Source organism: Oryctolagus cuniculus, chromosome 7 (genome assembly GCF_051225735.1).
Source record: "Oryctolagus cuniculus isolate XC-2025 breed Fujian yellow rabbit chromosome 7, ASM5122573v1, whole genome shotgun sequence".
Taxonomy (NCBI): Eukaryota; Metazoa; Chordata; class Mammalia; order Lagomorpha; family Leporidae; genus Oryctolagus; species Oryctolagus cuniculus.
Window position 1 is genome coordinate 76,118,442 of NC_142873.1, and position 20,253 is coordinate 76,138,694.

The 20,253-nt window shown below is 46.2% G+C and overlaps 1 protein-coding gene and 1 pseudogene across 8 annotated transcripts; both read right to left on the reverse strand.

Annotated features, from left to right (window-relative positions):
* Positions 1-1,354: 1,354 nt before the first annotated feature.
* Positions 1,355-19,369, reverse strand: RWDD3 (RWD domain containing 3). Of its 8 annotated transcripts, none has more exons than XR_011390144.2 (5): positions 19,184-19,365; positions 6,462-6,949; positions 5,582-5,731; positions 3,711-3,826; positions 1,355-3,612 (listed from the first exon to the last, which is right to left on the reverse strand). XR_011390144.2 is itself a non-coding variant. In XM_051856233.3 (5 exons), the coding sequence occupies exons 2-5, from the start codon at positions 18,415-18,417 to the stop codon at positions 3,498-3,500; spliced, it is 921 nt and encodes a 306-aa protein (XP_051712193.1). In that variant the 5' UTR covers positions 18,418-18,426; positions 19,184-19,316; the 3' UTR covers positions 1,355-3,497. The 8 variants fall into 8 exon arrangements, 5 of the variants coding, with proteins under 5 accessions (XP_051712193.1, XP_051712194.1, XP_002715891.1 ...); XM_051856233.3 differs by lacking the exon at positions 5,582-5,731 and adding an exon at positions 18,216-18,426 and having other exon boundaries at positions 19,184-19,316; XM_051856234.3 differs by lacking the exon at positions 5,582-5,731 and adding an exon at positions 18,216-18,426 and having other exon boundaries at positions 6,452-6,949; positions 19,184-19,316.
* On the reverse strand, positions 10,182-11,234 carry LOC149125611 (proteasome activator complex subunit 2 pseudogene; annotated as a pseudogene).
* Positions 19,370-20,253: the final 884 nt, after the last annotated feature.

Genomic DNA, 20,253 nt, shown 5'->3' on the forward strand with positions numbered 1-20,253 from the left:
ACTATCTCTTCAATTCTAACATTTTTTCATTTCTAGAATTTGTTTTTGTTTAAATACACCATACCACCTTTACAATTTTTTTTCAAGCTTGATTTTTATGATCTTGAATATTTACACATAACTGTTTTCTGATCTATGTCTGCTAACTTCAGCAAAAAGTTTCTACAGGTCTATTTGTATTGCCTATTGTTGCTGCTGCTTCCCACCCAGTATCTTGTTTCTTTATGTATCTGATTACCTCTGACTGTTTGCTGGATACTGAATTTTTTTTTAAGATTGTATTTATTGATTTATTTATTTAAGAGGTAGAGTCACAGAGAGAAGGGGAGAGAGACAACTGTATCCCACATTGGAGTGCCCGGAACTGGGCCAACCTGAAGCCAGGAGCCAGGAGCTTCTTCTGGTCTCACACATGAGTGCAGGAGCCCAAGCGCTTGGGCCATCTGCCACTGCTTTCCCAGGCCATAATCAGAGAGCTGGACTGGAAAAGCAGCATCCAGGACACAAACTGAAGCCCATATGGGATGCTGGTGCCGTAGGTGGAGGCTGAGCCTACATCACAGCACTGGCCCCCTGTACACCTCAATTTAAAATAATTTGTGGAAATTCTTGAGGCTTGTGATGGTGTTATTTCCTCCAAAGAAAATTCAAAGGTGTTGAGACATTAATAATCATGGATCTTTAATCCACATTCAAGGATTAAAATATTTCTAGACCTAACCAGACTCCCCAAAGTTTAGCTATAATCTAGGAAAACTGATTTACACTGTACCCTTATTCCAATAGTCCCCTGGGGCGGGGGGGGGGTGTCCCAGCTCTTGACGCACCTCCTCTCTCATCCAGATCTCTAATTTTAGACCCTAAATCTTCAAGCTGCCAAAAGTTAACCCAGTGCTTTGGCTAAATTCCAGACTGGCAAATGCACCCTAGGAATAAAATAGCCCCAAGTACTGGGTCTGCTTCTCTGGATTCATCTCCCCTCTAGGGTTAGCCCAGTAATTCTCACTATTTGCTTGACCTTGATACTTTTTAGAGGATGTGTTTTATATTTTGACTTTAGTTTTCTTCAGTGAGAAAATGGCCCACCATTCCCAAAGCCGAAGTCCTAATTATCATTTCCTAAGCTCCTCACACTGAAAGGACGGAGCAAAGTCCCACATGGGAGACCAGGAAGAAGCTCCTGGCTCTTGGTCTCAGCCTGCTCCAGCCCCAACCCCAACCAAACTCTGCCTTTCAAATAAACAAAATAAACCTTTAAAATAAAAAGTCTGAGGAAAAAAATATCAATGAAAACAAGTAAAGGTCTCTTCCTCTAATACTAAAATGAAAGAAATATTAAATAGATTCTTAAAACTTTTTGGTATGTAATTTTAAATTTTATTTTATCCAGCAGTCAAATTAAAATCATAGAAATTGCAAACAGCTTCAAGATTCGGTTTCCATTGTGGTGTGCATTTGTGAAACACCGTGATACAAACGTCAATGGTGGTTATAATGGCCCATACTTTCTGAACATAATTTTAGCAGACAGGATCATAATTAAGTTGAAGAAAGCCATCAGTAATATTCAGTTTGTCCTGATTCAGGCTCTTCTATAGCAGCAGGTGGTGACATCTGAAGATGAAAGTTTGAAAATGCATGGAGCAGGAAGACACCAGAAGAACCAAGGTAAAACAGAGGACCAGGAGTTCTGTTGTGATCAAATTTAAATCAAACCTCCTGCCATTGCTATGATTACAGGCTTGATGGAGATAACTTTGTTATGATATCATGATCCCCCCTCAATCTGTCTCACCATATCGCCAAAATCTCAATGGTATTGTTTTTCACTGTTTTATTTTCCACTAAAAGTTCAACAAATTACATGAAAGGGGTAATAACAACCACCCCCAAATTTTTAATGCCATTTTCTGTTTTTCATTTCAATAGGATAGTGTCTCTTTGTCATGTTATGTCCCTGTCACAGAACAATATAACACTTACTAGTTCTCTGGGTGGGGAGGGGGAATCATAAACACCCAATGATAAGATAAAATAAGCCAAAATCCCCTTCATTAGTAGAAGTCTGTAAAATCATCAACCGGTGGGCATAATTTTATTAGAAGTGCGCCTGAAGATGAGATAGTTGGCTTAAGCCACCACAGATACAGCATGTCATAGTGGTTTCCACACGCCTCTCCCCCGGCAGTGTAACTGGCTGGGGACATCACTGGATCTCACAGGAAACAGTGAGAGGGATTCATTTGGCCTTTAGCAATGACTCAGCCCCTTGTATTTAAAAGTCCAGGGGCTTCATGCACACAACTATCCTTCTTCAAATAGAAATGCCTGCTTGCATCTTTGCTACAGTAAAACAAAACCTTTAATGCAAGTTTTTATTTTATGGCATCATCTCTCCTTAGATCATAATAAATATATTTTATTATGCTTTAACAGATTTCACAAGCAATAAAAAGTAGTATCTCTATATCATCTTCCCCATCCAGCAAGCCGGTTTCATTTTGTGTAAACATTTCTCCCCTTATAAATCCAGAAGATAAATAAATTAACTCTCTAACCCTACCTAGCTTCTAGAATCTCAAAGAAAGAAACTATAAATCAGGTTCTACAGAACTTCTTTGGTTTGTACTTTTTTTTAAAGATTTATTTATTTTTATTCAAAAGTCAGAGTTACACAGAGAGAGGAGAGGCAGAGAGAGAGAGAGATAGAGATGTCTTCCATCCGCTGGTTCCCCAATTGGCCACAACAACCGGAGCTGCGCCAATCCGAAGCCAGGAGCCAAGAGCTTCCTCCGGATCTCTCACTAGGGAGCAGGGGCCCAAGGACTTGGGCCATCTTCTGCTGCTTTCCCAGGCCACAGCAGAGAGCTGGATCAGAAGTGGAGCAGCCGGCTCTTGAACTGGCACCCATATGGGATGCTGGTGCTTCAGGCCAGGGCGTTAACCCACTGCACCACAGCGCCAGCCCCTGGTTTGTACTTAAACACATGACACACAATCCCACAAAGAAATGAGTGTGGAATTTTTCTTAACATTCAACTTGAAACACTAGACATAATAAGCTGAATTGCTGGGGGGGGGGGGGGTGGGAGGACAAGGAATTATGATCAAATGCTGAAAATGTAAACATGAAAACAAATCTTTTAAAAAATGATTTAATTATGAAAAGTCAGAAAACTGCAGAGTTCCAAACAAATTCTACACGTGGAAACAAAGGCTCATTTACCATCTTCTTTTAAATTTTGTTTTCAAATAATGGTCCATCTATTGAACCTAGTCTTTCCTGGCAAACAGAGAAAAATACAGGGTTTTTATATGTTCAATATTCCGTAAAACACAGCCGGCATTTGTTCCTGAAGTTAGGATGACACCTTTCACTTTGATTCAGAGGAACTTAAAAATTGTTCCAGCATGACTATTTCCATTAGCTACTCCCAAAACCCAGTGCACAAACAACAACAAACACTGCTGTTTTAGTAAGAGTCCTGTCTTCCCTTTTATTTTATGAGCCCAAGAACAAATTCGGAGAAAAGCTTCCTAAGTCCCGCAGTTTCAAATTCTTTTTGTAACTCATCCAACGCTGAATACTCTTTGACTTCAAATGCCAGAAACCTGCATTATACAAGAGAAGCTCATGAATATGCCTAGATTTGTCAGAGTATAATTATCGATTCAGTTGCTTTTCCATCTGCAATAGTACTAAATTATACCTTTTGTGTTCCGTCTGCACTTTTGTTTCAAACAGTACACTAATCATTTTCTCTTTGCATTTCTTTCCACTTGAGTCCACATCTACTTTGGAGGTTTTCTGAAGAATCAGGTACTCCTAAAAGAGAAATCAGAATGTTAAATACGTCGCTTACTCTGTGTCTCAAAGTTCTACTTTGAAAGCAGCCACAAACTTGCAGGCTTATTTTCATGCTTGCAGACTACTCTCTCTTGGAATCAAGCAGTACGAGCTATACAGTGTTTCCACATGTTTGGCAAAATAACCTGCTGGTGAAGACAGGAATCAAGAGTGACGACATGGAACTACTCAAGTTTAAACCTGGACTGGACTGCCCTCTAGATCACACCCTGGGCTGGTTATTAAATCCTCTGTGCCTCAGTTATCTCCTCCATAAAATGGGACTCATGGCACGCTCCACCTCATGAGGAAGCTGAAATGAGGTAATACACAAAAAGCACTTAGAGGCCGGCATTGTGGCACAGCAGGTTAAACTGCCACCTGCAACTCCAGATCCCATGTCAGAGTACCTGTTTGAATCCCAGCTGCTCTGATTCTGATCCAGCTCCCTGCTACTGTGCCAGGGAAAGCAGCAAAAGATGGCCCAAATAATCAGGGCCCTGCCACTCACGTGGGAGACGGATTCCTTTCCTGGCGCCTGGCTTTGGTCTGCTATTTGGGGATTGAACCAGTGGATGGGAGATCTCTTTGTCTCTCTCATTTTCTCTCTCTCTCTCTCTCTTTCTCTCTCTCTCTCTCTTTCAAATAAATAACACAAATCTTAAAAGACAAACAAAAAAAGCACTTAGATGGGTACCTGGCATACAAGTGCTTTGGCACATTTAAGAGCACAAGCCACCACTGTTATTACTACTAATGCAGCATGGGAATAAACGTATCAGTCACACAGCACTTACCATTCCAAATTGATGACATCCATAAATATGTTCCTATACATTCTCAATCCCAGTATACAAATCTCAAAATTTGGGGCAGGTGTTTAGCACAGCAGTTGAGATGCCGCTTGGGATACCTGCATCCTATACTAGAGAGAGGCATTGAGTGCTGGCTCCTCTGCTTCCAACCCAGCTTCCTGCTAGTGCATACCGTGGGTAGCAGCAGGTGACGGTTCAAGTGCTGAGTCCCTGACACACATATAGGAGACCCAGACTGAGTTCCAGGCCTGGCTTTGGCCTGGTCCTGCATTAGCTGCTGTGGGCATTTAAAAGTGAACCAGTAGATGGAAGATGTCTGTCTTTCAAATGTAATGAAAACTTAAAATATAAAATAATGGGGGTGGGGAAGGAGAGATGTTGTGATACAGTGGGATAAGCCTCCACTTGGGACATGTGCATTTGATATCAGTCTACCAAGGATCAAATCCTTGCCTCCACTTCTGATCCAGCTGCTTGCCAATGTATACCCTGGGAGGCAGCAAATGATGGCTCGAGTACTTAGGTCCCAACCACCGATGTGGGAGATGTGGGTGGTGTTCCTGGATCCTGGTTTCAGCCTAGCCCACCTCTGGTTGCTGCAGGCATGGGGGAATGAACCAGAAGATGGATGTTCTCTCTCTCTCTCTTTCTCTCTCTCTCTCCCTTTAAAATAAATAAACTTTAAGAAATTTTTGAAAATAACAAAATTCAACAGAGAAATTTATGTAAAGTTTTAGAAACAACGCATACAAAAGAACTCTTTAAAAAGTTCATTAGCAGAGTTCTATTCATATGACTACATACTTCTCAACTGATGATTCAATCTGAGTGACAACATCCACAAACAGCTGCATTTACCCAGACAGTTATAGATACACTGTAACTCACCATAGAACAGTACCTGACCCAGAATACATACCGCATGTGAATTATTGTTATATCTCTTTCCCATAATCCAGCATGAATCTGGTTAACCAAATGCCAAAGTCGTTTTGTGATGAGAGCCCGTCATGAAAGAACTAGGTCGTTATTCTACAAGTCTGAAGATTATAGGCTGTTCATGCTAAATCTGTTAGAAAGGAGTTCAGTTATAATTATTCCTGACCCAATCTATCTAAAAGTAAAAAAAAGAACTATTCTGTGATTTGCAGCTCCTTTAATATTTAAAATATAATAAGCAGTTTTCCTCATCTGGTCCCACATAAAACAGGTTGGAAAATTCTGAAGATGACGATTTTGAAAGCAGCCGCTGAGACAAGTCAGGTGGAAAGCAAAAGTTAGTAGGAGGTGACAAGCTGACAGCCCTAATGACTCTACTTTTACTAACACTAAATCTTGGTTACAAGGGACAAGCACCTCTTCCTGTGTAGTATAGATCCAAATTAACGTGTCAGGATGGATTTTTAACTGCCATGGAGTCACATGTTTTGCAGGCTACTGGCTATGGAAGGAAATATTAATATGCACATACATTCCTGTCCATTTAGAAAGTTGAGGCTCACGACTGACTATGGAAATAAACAGACAAGCCACAGAGAGTCTCTTAGAACCTGTCACTGCCCTGAAGTGGCATGATTTTTCACAATCTACTCTTACACTCCTTCTTCAAGCTTTGCAAGTTTGTAGCTGTAATCACGAGTTAGACATTCTTTAAAGAAGAACTGAAGATTCATTAACATAGTAATAGTGAAAGCAGAAACATCCTAATGATTATCCTATTGTTATAAAGCACACTTAGAGGCACACCATTTTAAACAGAAAACAGCCAGATTCCCATTCAACACTGAACTTGTTGGCACCTTGATGTTGTTTCTGTCGCCTTGGAGTAAAATCAGTATGATTTTACCCAGGAACATCAGTCTTCCCGTCAGCCTCAAGTCTGAAGCCCACGTCTCCACGGTTTTGATGTATTTGGCCCTTGCTCTCATGTGATCTAAATGCAGAAGAGTCATCCACAGGCCGTCGTCCGCAGCCGTGCTTGTTGGCAAAGCGCGCTGGGGGCTGCCCGCCTTCGTCTCCAGGCCGGCCAGGATGCGCCCCAGATGCTGCTGGATCCAGAGAAGCAGCTCGTGCACCATGGGCTCCGACACGAGCTGCGCCGCTCGCTCCAGTAACTTCCCTCTCACAGCCTCGCACTGGGTCCTGGTCAGGTGCTCGGAGTGAACGGAGATCCCAGGGAGACACAGAGGGTAGCTAGCCGGTAAATGGAACACGAGCTCCAAGGGCACGTGCACACCCTTCAGTCCTTCGGCTTCAGTGCGGACTCTGACCACGGCCCCATCTGTCTCTGGAAGGCACCCAAAAGTCATCATTAGCTGTGCACAAGTCAATGGGAAGAGGCACTAGCAAGTTCAATGTTTTTTCCCCCCATAGGAAAAAAAAAATTCAGCTATTAACCAAAAAAAAAAAAAAAAAAAAAAAAGCAAAAAACAAAAAGCCACTAACAAAGCTGTGCAGATGATCTCCTTCAACCGTACACACATCTCCACACATTTACACACATCGGCACCTGGGACATAACTGGTAGTTACACCTGCTATAGCTCACTACTTATGAAGCTACCAGGGAGGATTTTTTTTTTTTTTTTTTTTTGGACAGGTAGAGTGGACAGTGAGAGAGAGATAGAGAGAAAGGTTTTCCTTTGCCGTTGGTTCACCCTCCAATGGCCGACACGGCCAGCGCACCACGCCGATCCGAAGGCAGGAGCCAGGTGCTTCTCCTGGTCTCCCATGGGGTGCAGGGTCCAACCACCTGGGCCATCGTCCACTGCACTCCCTGGCCACAGCAGAGAGCTGGCCTGGAAGAGGGGCAACCGGGACAGAATCCGGCGCCCCGACCAGGACTAGAACCTGGTGTGCCGGCGCCGCAAGGCGGAGGATTAGCCTAGTGAGCCACGGCGCTGGCCCAGGAAGGATTTTCATCAGATGATTCTTTTGTGGCCAGATTTAGTTGACAATTCTAGAAACTAACGCTTACAAACTTCCAAAGGACCACCGGGCATAAGGCTATCAACTGTGTTCTTAGTTAAAAGTTGGGCATGACCTCTGAAGGTCACGTTGTGGCAAGTTCAAGTCAAAACAAACACTGACCCTGCACAGAGAAATAATGGTGTGAGACCTACCCAGCCCCTCTCTTTTCTCAGTTACAATGCGTGATTATCAGTATAGGCTGAAGGCAGCCAACGTGAGTGGACATCATCTGGCTCCCTAAAAAGAACGGGGCAGCACACACAGGAGAGGAGGCAAACTCCTCTGCTCTCTCTCAGACCCGCTCGGCTTCACCCCTCTGATGTGTTCCACACCACTTCACCCTGCTCCTCCAAAAGCTGAAAGAATGTCAGGCTGATTGATTCAGCAGGGGCAGAGACGCCCGGATCAGAAGCACTGAGCAGCCCAGAGCTGGATGCAATCAAACCTCTTGGAGACGAACTTGCCTCTGTGCCCCTGCTTCTCCTTCCCTGTGCCCTTGTCTTATTCTTCCCAGGAGAAGCGGTCAAATCCTTCTGTTTCACACTTGGGTTGCTGCTCAGTAGCCTCAACACCTGCAACCTGAAGGTACCCCGGTTTTAAGGAGCCTAACGGGACATTAACCCTGATGTCCAGCGCTCTGATTCCACGTGTAAAAAAGCTGTTGTCACATTGATTCACGCAGGACCAAGCACATCTGTCACATGGTTTTTCCTTAATAGACTCCTCAGTACCAGCTGCAAGGAACTACTATTTTAGGACACCACTCAGAAACACAGGCAGTCACCATGATGAAGACCGTTTGAAAACGGTATCATTTAAATCTGTATTGCATAACTAAAATGCAGAAAGAAAAATGTGCCAAACCTAATTTGGTGCATTCTTCTAAAATTGATCCCATTTCTCAAAACCTATCTTTCCTCCATCCAGTTACGTCCCTTATTTTTTTTTTTACTTTTTTTTAAGGTTTTATTTATTTATTTGAAAGGCAGAGTTAGAAAGAGAGAGTCAGAGAGACAGATCTTCCATCTGCTTGTTCAGTCCCCAAATGGCCACAATGGCTGGAGTTGGCTGGTCCAAAGCTAGGAGCTAGGGGCTTCTTACAGGTCTCCCACATGGGTGCAAGGGCCCAAAGACTTGGGCCATCTTCCACTGCTTTCCTAGGCACATTAGCAGGGAGCTGGGTTGGAAGTGGAGCAGCCAGGACTCCAACGGGTGCCCATATGGAATGCCAGCACAGCAAGCAGCTGCTTAACCCACTGCACGACAGCACCGGCCCCTTACTTCCCCTTTTCAAAAAAAAATATTTTATTGTTAAATTAGGCTCCCTAAATGTCAATTGGATCAACCTGCCTCACTGCATGAAATGAGTGTTGAAAATAGATCTGCAGATAATATGGGATCATGGTGCCAAAATTTCCAGTAATCACTCTACGAGTCCAGACTCTCTCATGGATGAGGGCCAACTTTTAAAGATCTTCATTCATTCATCAGTCAACAAACATGGTCTGACTACCTCCTATGCCCAAGCCACTACCCCAGTCTCTGAGGAAAAAGACATATCCTGAGTGATTTCCTCGACTTTCCACACCTAAAAACTCCCCATATGTGTCTGTGTTCAGAGATCATTCTCCAAAGGTCTGGCATTTCTGACCATCCTCTGCGCAAAGGGCACGGATAGCTTTGTGCAAGCGTGTTTGCAGTGCAGCTTTGGAAGCTAGAGCTACCTCCAGGTCAGAGGGCAGGTGTGTCTCCTGACCAGTTTTATAAATGCAACACGCTCCTTCAGGTCAAAGGTTGAGCAGAATGGCCAGCGTCCCCTTACAGGATTACAGGGCTCCTAAGCACGGGCGCTATTCAGCTGTGACAAAGAGCCACTGTGAGCACAAAGAGCCATTGTGGGCCCACTTCCACCTCCCCACGGGACCTGGACGACAAGGAGGATCACTGGGAGCATAAGGCTCACGCTGACTGCTGCACATGGAGCAGTAGTCTGTCTGAGCGCCCCGGGACTCCCTGTCTCCTGACTCGCTGAATCCATGAAAGTCCACCAGTGACCTGGCAGCTGCAGTCACCCCGGCTGCTTAGGCACTGCCCAACCAGCTGTCAATACATACATGCTGTCACCACCGCGCTCTTGCCTTCTCTTCTGGATCAGAAAGAAGTGCCTTCTGCCTTCCATAGGAAACCCTACCATCTCTAGGGCACAGTTCCAACCACTGTCTGTTCCCTCCTGCTTGCATTTTTTTATCTCTCCCGCTAATGTTTCCTCTTCTTCTGCTTACCAAGTATTTTCCTCTTTGCTTCCAAAAAAAGAAAAAATCTCATGCTATGAATTCCTTCAGTCTATAGATCTCTTTCTCTGTCCCTGAATTCTCAATCTTCTTTTTTTGTAAAAATGTCTACATTTATTTTTATTTATTTGAAAGGCAGAGGAGAGAGAGGGAGACAGGGAGAGAGGTAGGGAAGGTATTTTCCATCTCCTAGGTTCACTCCTCAATGCCCAGAACAGCCAGGGCTGAGCCAGACTGAAACCAGGAGCCACAAGCTCTGTTCAGGTCTCCTAAGTGGACGGCATCAACCCAAGTACTTGAGTCATCATCTGCCACTTCCCAGGGTACACATTAACACATTGTTTTTCACACAAAGGTCAGGTCATTTATTTTCCCTGTAGGCCTGGGCTCAGTACATGGATGGCTTCTCTTCACCCTTTGGGTTGACAGTTTTCTCCAGGTTGCTGCTAATAATATGATAAGTTCACCATAGAAGGCCCTCAGGTCCAGCATCACGGCCCTTAGTGCCCCATAGGTCACCTTGTCTCACTCATGTACCAAGGCCCAGTAATCCACTACATGGGTCTCCTTGGAGGCCTTGGCCAGAGCATCCCCACGTCCTAAGAAGTTCTTGGAGATGGTTGTCTGGAAGGTTTCCACTTTGGTCTTCGCCACATTCATCCTCTCTAGCACCTCCAGGAGGATCACTACCCCAAAATCATCTCCATCCTCGATCTTGGGGGTCAGGTGCTGGACCCATGTGTTCACCAGAATGCATTTCTCTTTGAGAGTCCAGACTTTTGGCTTAACCAAAGCAAGCAGAGCCAAGAGCTTCCCATTCCCAGGAATAAAGCCGCACTCAGGGTGTTCCTTCCTCTCTTGGTTATCTGTTTCCATCTCCTCATCCTTGGTGGGGTGTCTGGGATGGGGACGTGCAGTGAGGCCCGGAGGGAGGTCAGGTCAGCCACCCACATGGAGGGAGTCCTCTTACAAGAGTTGCTTCTGTTACATGATTTTCTGTGGCAGGAAACTGTGGAGGAATTCCTCAGCCTCTTGGCAAAGATTCTGCCGGAACACATCCACCTGTTTGCAGGCCTCCCCACTCAGGCCCACCCCACATGCCTGGCCATGCTGTTGCAGGCGTAGATCTCTGGGTGTGAGGCAGAGGCAGGACTTGAGCCCCGTCACTCCAACACGGGATGTGGGCATCCCAAGCAGCAGCTTAACTCTGCATCACGATGCCTGCTCCTCGGTCTTCTTAAAATATAATTCTTATCACCTGCCTACATTTCCCTGTAAACCAAAAATCTCCATAACTACTTCCACTGTGGCCTCTAATATCTCTTTTCTCTGAAGCTCCTCTCTTCAATGTTACCAGTGATCTCTTCATTGCCCCTGTGCAGGACTGAAATGATTCCGCAGGCCTGGGTTGTTCAAACCCTGCACATTCCCAGGAGAGGCCCCATTTCAAGGCTGGACCTCGGCTGGCTCCCGAAAGCTGAGCTCAAAGTCCTTGTAATAGTCTGCCTGACAAGAGTGTTTTTTGTATGCCTGGGGTCTTGAGCCACATTATGCCAGCCTAATTAAATGGGTGGTACTAACTGTGATTTATGGTCAGCAGGGGCTGGATGGAGACTGAGTGGCTCAAGGCAGCCATGCAGGCCCCACACTCCTGTGTGACGGAGCCCCAGTAAAAACTTAACACCAAGGCTCATGCAAGCTTTCCTGGTTGGCAACACTGCTCACACTCTGTCCCTCGCACACTATCGCTAAGAGGAGTAAGCAGGTCTGCAGGACTTCACTTGGAGGCTGGCTACCAGTTTCTCCTGGACTTTGTTCCAAGCACATTTTCTCTGCAGATTTTAACCTGTATGCTTTCGCTGCAATAAACCACGGCCATGAGTGGAGCAGCTTTTCTGAGCTCTGCCAGTCCTTCTAGCAAATCCCTGCCTAGGAGGGCAGCTCGGGAACACCCGAGACAGCTACACTCAGGGATTCTAACCCAGCCCGACCCTTCCTCAGCACCTACATTGCACCAGCTGAACCTCTACTGGGCTCCTTCTGCAAACTCATCCCTCACCTCCCAGACACCACATCATCCTGGTTCTTTCCCTGCAGCTCCTGCTTTGCCTTCTTTTCCTAAACCCCGAGACATTCTAGCAGGCCCAAGTCCATGAGCAACTTCCTTGTTCCCGGTACCCAGGCTAGCAGCCTTAAAGTCACCTTCAAATGCTTTCCCCCTTACTTGCTTCCCACTGAACATCCAATGGCCAAACTCCCAGAGTCAGCTCTGCACCGTTTCTCTCCTCTGTGTCACCACCCCACTCTCCTAATACAAGCCTTTCTCTGGTTCCTGCAACAGTGGCCCCCTCATCACCTGCCTCTCCCCATACCAGCTTATCTCTGGGACCCTCATTGAGCCCATCACAGGGGCCAAGGGCCTCTCTCAGGCTAACAAATGAATCAGAGACTGCTCCAGCCAACACTGAAGACCCTACAACCTACCCCTACTTCCTGTCTCCTCACTCCTGGCTCCAGCTAACCCACTCTGTACTACGTCCTCCACAGAGTCTCCAGGGCCCCATCTCTGGTCCTTACTCCTGCCATCATGGATTCTAAGAAGGCCCTGTCTTTCCAATGCAGCCTTTAACCCTCCATGGCACTTGATCTAAAACCTACTTTATGACTTTCATGGTATTCAGAATTTATTTTATGGTATTTCATATCCTGAATTATTGTGGCTGAACTAAATCAACATTGTCTTGACCCCTAAAATATCTCAATGTTCTTTTTGAACAAAAACAAGGTGGGGAGTACAAGAAACTGTTGTGTTGTTTGGTTATGCAGCTAATAGGGGGTAATCACAGATCTCACAAGTGCAGAAATCCGTGGCACCTGCATGAGGCTCAATGATGACCCAAAGATGTGTAGGCCCTGTTCCCCACAGCCTGTGCCCAGGTAAATGGCCTTTACACACCTGATTAAGTTGAAGATCTTGCAATGAGAGAGTTAGGCTGCTTTCTGTGGTGAAAATGCCTATTATGAAAAACTATGTATGGATTTCAATTGGCACCTAAACCAAGTTACTTTTTCATTAAATATTTCCCACAAACTTTTGAAGCACTTTCATTTCGATACTCATCTATTCCTCCCCAGTGCAGGGAACAAATGGAGATAAAACATTAAGGAAAACAGTTGGAAAAGGCTTTCAAGCTGGCCACGCAAATCTTTCCCAATCTTCATTTTTTTTCTCAGTTATTTTCTGATCCTTGTCAGCCAACTGAACAGGAATGAGAGGAAATCCTGACTTTCACCCTGAAAAATGGTGAAACTATTAGTTACGATGTATGTTGAAAAGAAAAACTACTTTAATTCTTTGAAGAGTTGGCCAGGATTAATATCCTGCCTAATCAATGTTCTTGGTGAACGCCTGTCTCTCACACACCCACTGTAGCTGCAAACTAAAATTACAGAAAAAGCCATCTCTGTAAGAAAATGAGATGCCCAGTAACAGACAGCAGTCAGCTGCTACTTAGTGTGGTAATAAAGTTACACCCTCTTTTAAAAACTCACTTTCTCCCTAAAACTCTAGAATATCGACATATCTTACTCCTTCATTGCTCCTTGGCCCTAATTTGTACAAGCAATGAAATGGATTTTGGTTTTAGAAATGTTCACATAACACATGCACTATAAATATGATCTCTGTTGGTGAGGTTTTGGTCTGGTTTGGTTTAGGGTTTTTTGTTTTGGTTTGGTTTTTTGCCTAATAAAAAGGAAAACAAAGTTGCCTCTAACTGCTTGAAAGCTATTAACAGCTCAAAAACAGAGCAATTAACAGGAAAGCAATGGTGCTCTAAACCTGATGTTAATCTCTGCTCCACCCTGGCCCCCAAAACTCAAGTTATTAAGTTTAACTCATTATTCTCCATAAACATCTATGCCCTAGAAAACTTATGCTTGCCCTAGGAAACTAAAATTGTCCTGAGTTGCAAGGCTATTTTCATCGATTCTAAAGACTCTACCAAAATATGTACATTTGGCCCTCTGGTTGAAGTCTATATGTGCATATGTGTGTGTACACGTGTGTGTATGTATATGTATATACATACTCATAGGTGTTTTTTTTAAGCCAGTCTGCCTTTTAAGTGTATCCATTTCACAACTAAAACACAAACTCAAATTGGTTTCAAATTCCATCCTTCATTTCAAATACAGGAAAGCAATTAGGTTCCTAACCACCCTGGACAACAGAAATTCAACTGAACTGAATACCAAATTCCACATTAATACATTTTTAGTATTTCATTCTACTGCAGTCTAGAACACACAGAATAAACTCAATAAATGTACTCCAGCAATAAAAGCTGCTAAAAAAGGTAAATAAAAGATAAGAGAATGGGCTCTTCAAGATGCATTTAGAATCCATTATGAAATCATTTACAATGGCCAACAGGTACATCCTGTTGCTTAACATCCCTAATGATCAAAGCAATGCAAATCAAAACCACAATGAGATATTTTTTCATTCTAGTTAGATTGGCTATTAAAAAAAAAAGAACCAAAAAAAAATTGGTGAGGATGTGGAGAAAATGGAACTCTTACACACTGCTGGTGGGAATGTAAATTAGTACGGCCACCATAGAGAACAGGATGGAGTTTCCACAAAAATCTAAGAACTAGAAATACCACATGATCCATCAATGCCACTACTGGGTACCTAGACGGGAAATGAAATCAGTCTGTTGAGGAGACATCTGCACTCCCATTTTCACTACACAATAACCAAGAAATGGAAGCAACCTAAGTGCTCATTATCTAAAGGATGGCTAAAATGTGGTACACATATGCAGTTAATACTACCCAGACAGTTAAAAAAAAGATGATATCTTGTCCTTTGCAATAACATGGACAGAACTTGAGGCCATCACGTTAAATAAAATAAGCCAAGTGCAGAAAGATAAGAGCTGCATGATCTCACTCATAGGTAGAATCTGAAAGAGTTCATCTCATAGAAATTGAGATTATAATGTTGGGTACCAGAAGCGAAGGAGACTAGCGGAGAGGAAGGGATAAGGAAGGATTCCTTAACAGGCACTAAGACACACCTGGAGAGGAGTGAGAAGTCCTTATGTTCTACAGCACAGGAAGGTGACTATCAATAATGAGAATGCACCACATATGTTCCTTTTAAAAAGCTAGAAGAAAGAATTTTGAATGTTTTTACCACAGAGAAATGGTAAATGTTCAAGGCAATCAATATGTTTACCCAGATTGGATGTTACGCAATGTATGCATGTACTGTAATATCACATAGCACTCCATAAATATGTACAAACCTTTCTGTCAGTTAAAAAACTTTAAAAAGAAGTCACCCACATACTAAATGCAGTCCTCAAAGTAAGCCATTGTGCAGGAGCCCACGCCAAAGCCCCCACACCCTTGCCCCCTGCTTGGGACAGGGGTTTCTTTCATCTTGCACCCCAGGCAGCTTGCCACAGGCTGCACACATAAGTGCCCGTTTTACACGTCAGCTGGATTTTACATGTTCTTAAAATGTGGTCACAGAAGGAAAAAAAAAAAAACTAAAACTAAATGAAGCTAAAACCGGCAGTGTCCTCCTGTAGAAATGAAGTTTCAAGGCTGAATGGGTGTTGCCGAGATGAGCGGAGTACTGGCAGCAAGAAACAGAGCCGAGAAGATTCAGAGGGGCCAACGTGAGATCACCACAATTCATGGTGCAGGAGGGCCCAATCCCATCTCAACATTAGCACAACTCACTCTGAAATCGCTGTGCAAGCCTGTTAGCTCTCAGGAGGTTTTCTCCACCACCTCCCATTTTGCAACTTTGGGATTTGCAAGATGATTTACAGAAACACAACTGCATTCAATAAGCTTTGACTACAGAAAGATGCTCTCCATGACCCTCAATTCTCCCACCAGGAAAATACACACATATAACATATCAACCTCAGGCACCTTTGGGTTTGCGCACACACGCACACACACTCACACACCCCTTCAGCGTTGTTCTGAGCACAGGTTTGGGTACAGCCACCCCTTTTCTCTGCACGCGTGTTATTGCTCTTGCTTTCTGGACAAGGGCTGCCTTGCTCTCTAAGGAGAGTTTTGCTGATGCAGCAGCCCCATTTCTACACAGGAACGTGATGCAATGTGAAGGCCCACGTGCTCTGGAAGCCTGCTGGTTATTCGCCAGTTGGAGCATCAGCTACCTGGTCTGAAAACCGGGGCCAGGAGTAGGCTTCATCAAGTAGGATGTATTTACAGTTACCAGGTACATGGTTAGCGACTACACCGAAGCTGGCACCTGCACAGACTGCACCGGGTAGGACAGAATAGCCCTGAGTAGGTCTACAGGCAGCCTCAGTCACACACAGCAGTGTGAGGACTTACATAATCCCCACTGCTAAGAAGTGATTACCAAAGATGCCTCTTACTGTGAGTTTACTATTACTTCTTTTTTTTTTTTTTTTTTTGGCAGGCAGAGTGGATAGTGAGAGAGAGAGAGACAGAGAGAAAGGTCTTCCTTTACCATTGGTTCACCCTCCAATGGCTGCAGCGGCCGGCGTGCTGCGGCCGGCAAACCGCGCTGATCCGATGGCAGGAGCCAGGTGCTTCCTCCTGGTCTCCCATGGGGTGCAGGGCCCAAGCACTTGGGCCATCCTCCACTGCACTCCTGGGCCACAGCAGAGAGCTGGCCTGGAAGAGGGGCAACCGGGACAGAATCCAGCGCCCCGACTGGGACTAGAACCCGGTGTGCCGGCGCCACAAGGCGGAGGATTAGCCTAGTGAGCCGCAGCGCTGGCCTACTATTACTTCTATAAAGACAGAAATGTAGATAAAGCCCCTCAAATTCTTTGCATTCATGAATCCAGTTACAACAGACTCCGATTATTCAGCCTCCTTGATCAGACGCCCTTAACCGTGGACCCTTGCGTCAGCAGCCTGAGCCTTCCTGGACTTTCTTGTCACCAGAAGTGCCATCCCGCCTAAATGGTCTCCAGACTCCAGTGCTTATCTGGGGGAGGCCAGGAAGGAACGGGTGGGACTCAGTGTGACCCTGCGAGATACACTGACAGTGAGCACACGCTCACTGCGGTCTGTAGAGAAACCCTCACCTGACCCTTAATTCCCAGTTGCGAGCATCAAATCGTCCCATTCCAACCACTGAAATTGCTCTACCTTGCAGAGAAACCGCTCAGCAACAAGACACCCTAAGTTGTTACACTGAATTCTTTTATAATTCAATTACTTACTGATGCCAGAACACTGAATTAAATTAATTACGAGGCCTGGCTTCAAATCCACGCTCAATTTAGCAGCAGATAAAGGGTCCACACTGTTCACAATACTAAGAAACTACTCTAAGCTTTTTTTTTTTTTTTTTTTTTTTTTTGGTATGGTCTCTCCGACCCAGCAGCTGAGTTTCACACTCAGTCCATGTGCTCCAGAGCCAGGCCGCCACCACACCACCCTCTATAAGGTGTGAGGGGAAAGTGCAGGCCCATGGTTCCAGGATGCTCCCAACTGAGCCATCATAAAGGAACTTCGGAGAACTCATGATGTCTTCAAATAGCTGCCTCGGGCGGAAGCAGTTACCAATGTGAAGAGTGTCCAAGACAGGGAGGGGGATGCCGAGCAATTAGGAATGCTATCCAGACACAAGGCAGGTGACGCTCAGTAAACCCTTCCATGAGGATTCTAAGGACGCTGTGGTGTAGTACACTAATCCTCCACCGACGGCGCCAGCATCCCACATGGGCACCAGCTGGAGTCCTAGCTGCTTCTCTTCTGATTCAGTTCCCTGCTGATGTGCAAGGGGAAAGCAGTAGAAGATGTCCCAAGTCCTTAGGCCCCTGCACCTGCATGGGAGACCCAGAGCAAGTTCCTGGCTCCTGGCTTTGGATCAGCCCAGGATGGAAGACCTTTCTCTCTCTCTCCCTCTCTCTGTCTGTAACTCTACCTCTCAAATAAATAAATAAAATCTTTAAAAATTAAAAAAAAATTTTTTAAAAGGACTCTAAGCCAGGCTGGGCACTGGAAAGAACAGGGCTAGGGTTGCAGTACCTGGGACGTAACAGTAGTCGGTATACGTGTATGCACGGTGACTGCAAGAAGAAACCCGCCACAAGGGGCTAGCTCCTGCTCTGTGGGTGAATAATGGCACAGGGACACTGGGGAACTCTCTCAGTCACAGGGGCTCTCCTCATTGCACACTGCCTTCTTAAAGCGCAGTCAATTCATGCTCACAAGGACAATTTCAATACCGGTTTCAACATGAGAAGATACATACCATGCCTACTCAAATGCAGAGTATATTTGAAAGTGGGGGGATCCCATATGGGCCAGGTTGGAGTCCCAGCTGCTCCACTTCTGATCCAGCTCTCTGCTATGGCCTGGGAAAGCAGTGGAGGAGGGCCCACGTCCTCAGGCTCCTGCACCCACGTGGGAGACCCGCAGGAAGCTCCTGGCTCCTGATCTCCAGGCTTAGCCATTGTGGCCACCTGGGGAGTGAACAAGTGGATGGAGGCTCTCTCTCTGTCCTTCCTGCTCTCTGTAACTCTGCCTCTCAATTAAATAAATACATCTTTTTTAAAAATTAAAAATAAATTTCAAAAGAAAGCTAAATAAAGTTCAGAACTATTTGCATCACTGTACTTTCTCATGGGAACAGACTATTAAAAAAATGAGTCAAAAGAACCTTTCTGGACCATCAGCTCTTACACGAAAGGGCAATGCAGGTCAAGGTTTGTAGAATTCAACACACGTGGGCTTAAGGATCAAGGCGCCCCCCAAAGTCTGTGACCGGCAGCCCGGTTCCCGCCCACTAGACAAGTACGAACAAGGCAATCTACTTGGTAACGCAAAGCAGACCAGGCTGGACTGGAGCACCAGGTGGGTCAAAATAGTCACTCAACAAACCTCTACTGTGTACACAAATACTAGTGGAGTTAAAACCGTCTCCACGGCGTAACGCACAGTGCTTACGAAGGACACATAGCCTTCTGCGAGTGCTGGACTTCAGGGCGGGCAGGGGCTATCCAGAGGCCTCCATTTCAGGTGAGACCCGCAGGACAAGCAGACGGGCCTCCCCTCCAGCCTGCTCCCACGCCGCTGCAGGCCCCGCGGGGTGCGCATCCCTCCTCCGGACTTGACTCTCCGCGCCCCCGGCTGCGGGCCCACGCTCAGCGGTGGAGAGGCGAAGGCAGAGGGAGGCCCCGTCCGGAGGGTGCCTCGTCCCGCCCGCGCGAGGGTAGTCACCTGAGCGGCTCAGCACCTCCCACTCGTGGGGCCCGCAGAAGATCGCGGCCAAGGCCGAGAGCTCCTCCTGCATCGACTCTGCCATGGCCGCGCAGCCCGGCCGGCTCGGCACTTCCCGTTCCGTTGCGAGCCTGAGCAGTGCGACCCAGCGGCCACGGGGGGGCGCCCCTGGCCACCGCAGCCGGCGACGGGGGCGGGGCGGCCACGTTCAGAAGCCCCGCCCCAGACCTCGGCTCCGGACTCCAGACGCTAGCTTCAGCCCCTTGGGTTGGGCTTTCTCTGTGAGTTCTGAAGCCCCACACCTGGGTCTGCGAAGATCGCCTGGCTCGCTCGCGGCTCTCCTTTGCCGAGAGAGGTCTCCCAGCAAAGTCTCAGCTCCATGCTTGCAACACACCCCCCAGACCCATGCCCTGCCTAGGTTCTGCTGGGCTGGGGACTCAAGGGTCCAGAGGAACTTGGTGGATAGGAGAGAAAAAACAAACGGGAAAATAAATGAGCAGCAGATGAGATGGACCCTTGTCCGCTGGGGGTTGCACTAAGCGTTGGGGAGACCCTGGAGCCCTGGAGCCCTGGAGGGGGTCCCGGCTCAGGAACCTTAACAGGTGCAAAAGGGACAGCCCTGGACTTCCTGGGCAGCTGTGCGCCAAGTCCTAACGTCCCCCATTCCTCAGGTGCGTTCAGCCGGCGGTGCTCCTTGGCCCTGGTGGGGTTGCGGGGAGGAGGTGTCCTGGAGAGTAAAGGCTGCTTTCTCTGAGTTTTTGATTTTGTCATACTCAATGCGTGCAAAGCACAATGAGTGTGTGTGACTGTGGCTCTTGAAGCTTAAAGTGAAGATGAGCCTCCTGGACCCCAGCACCTGAGTGGAGGGATCTGAGCCATGCTAATAGGGTTACAGAGCTGGAAACCCACCGTGTGCAGGCGTGGCCCCGAGCTGATGGGAGCTCCTGCTTTCCAGCGTGCGTGGCTTATCCTTTTTTTTTTTTTTTTTTTTCCTTCTTCCCAAGTACCGATTTCAAATGTTGCAGCCCTAAAAGCAGCTGGCCCTGCTCCGGGAGGTCCCGTAATTTTGT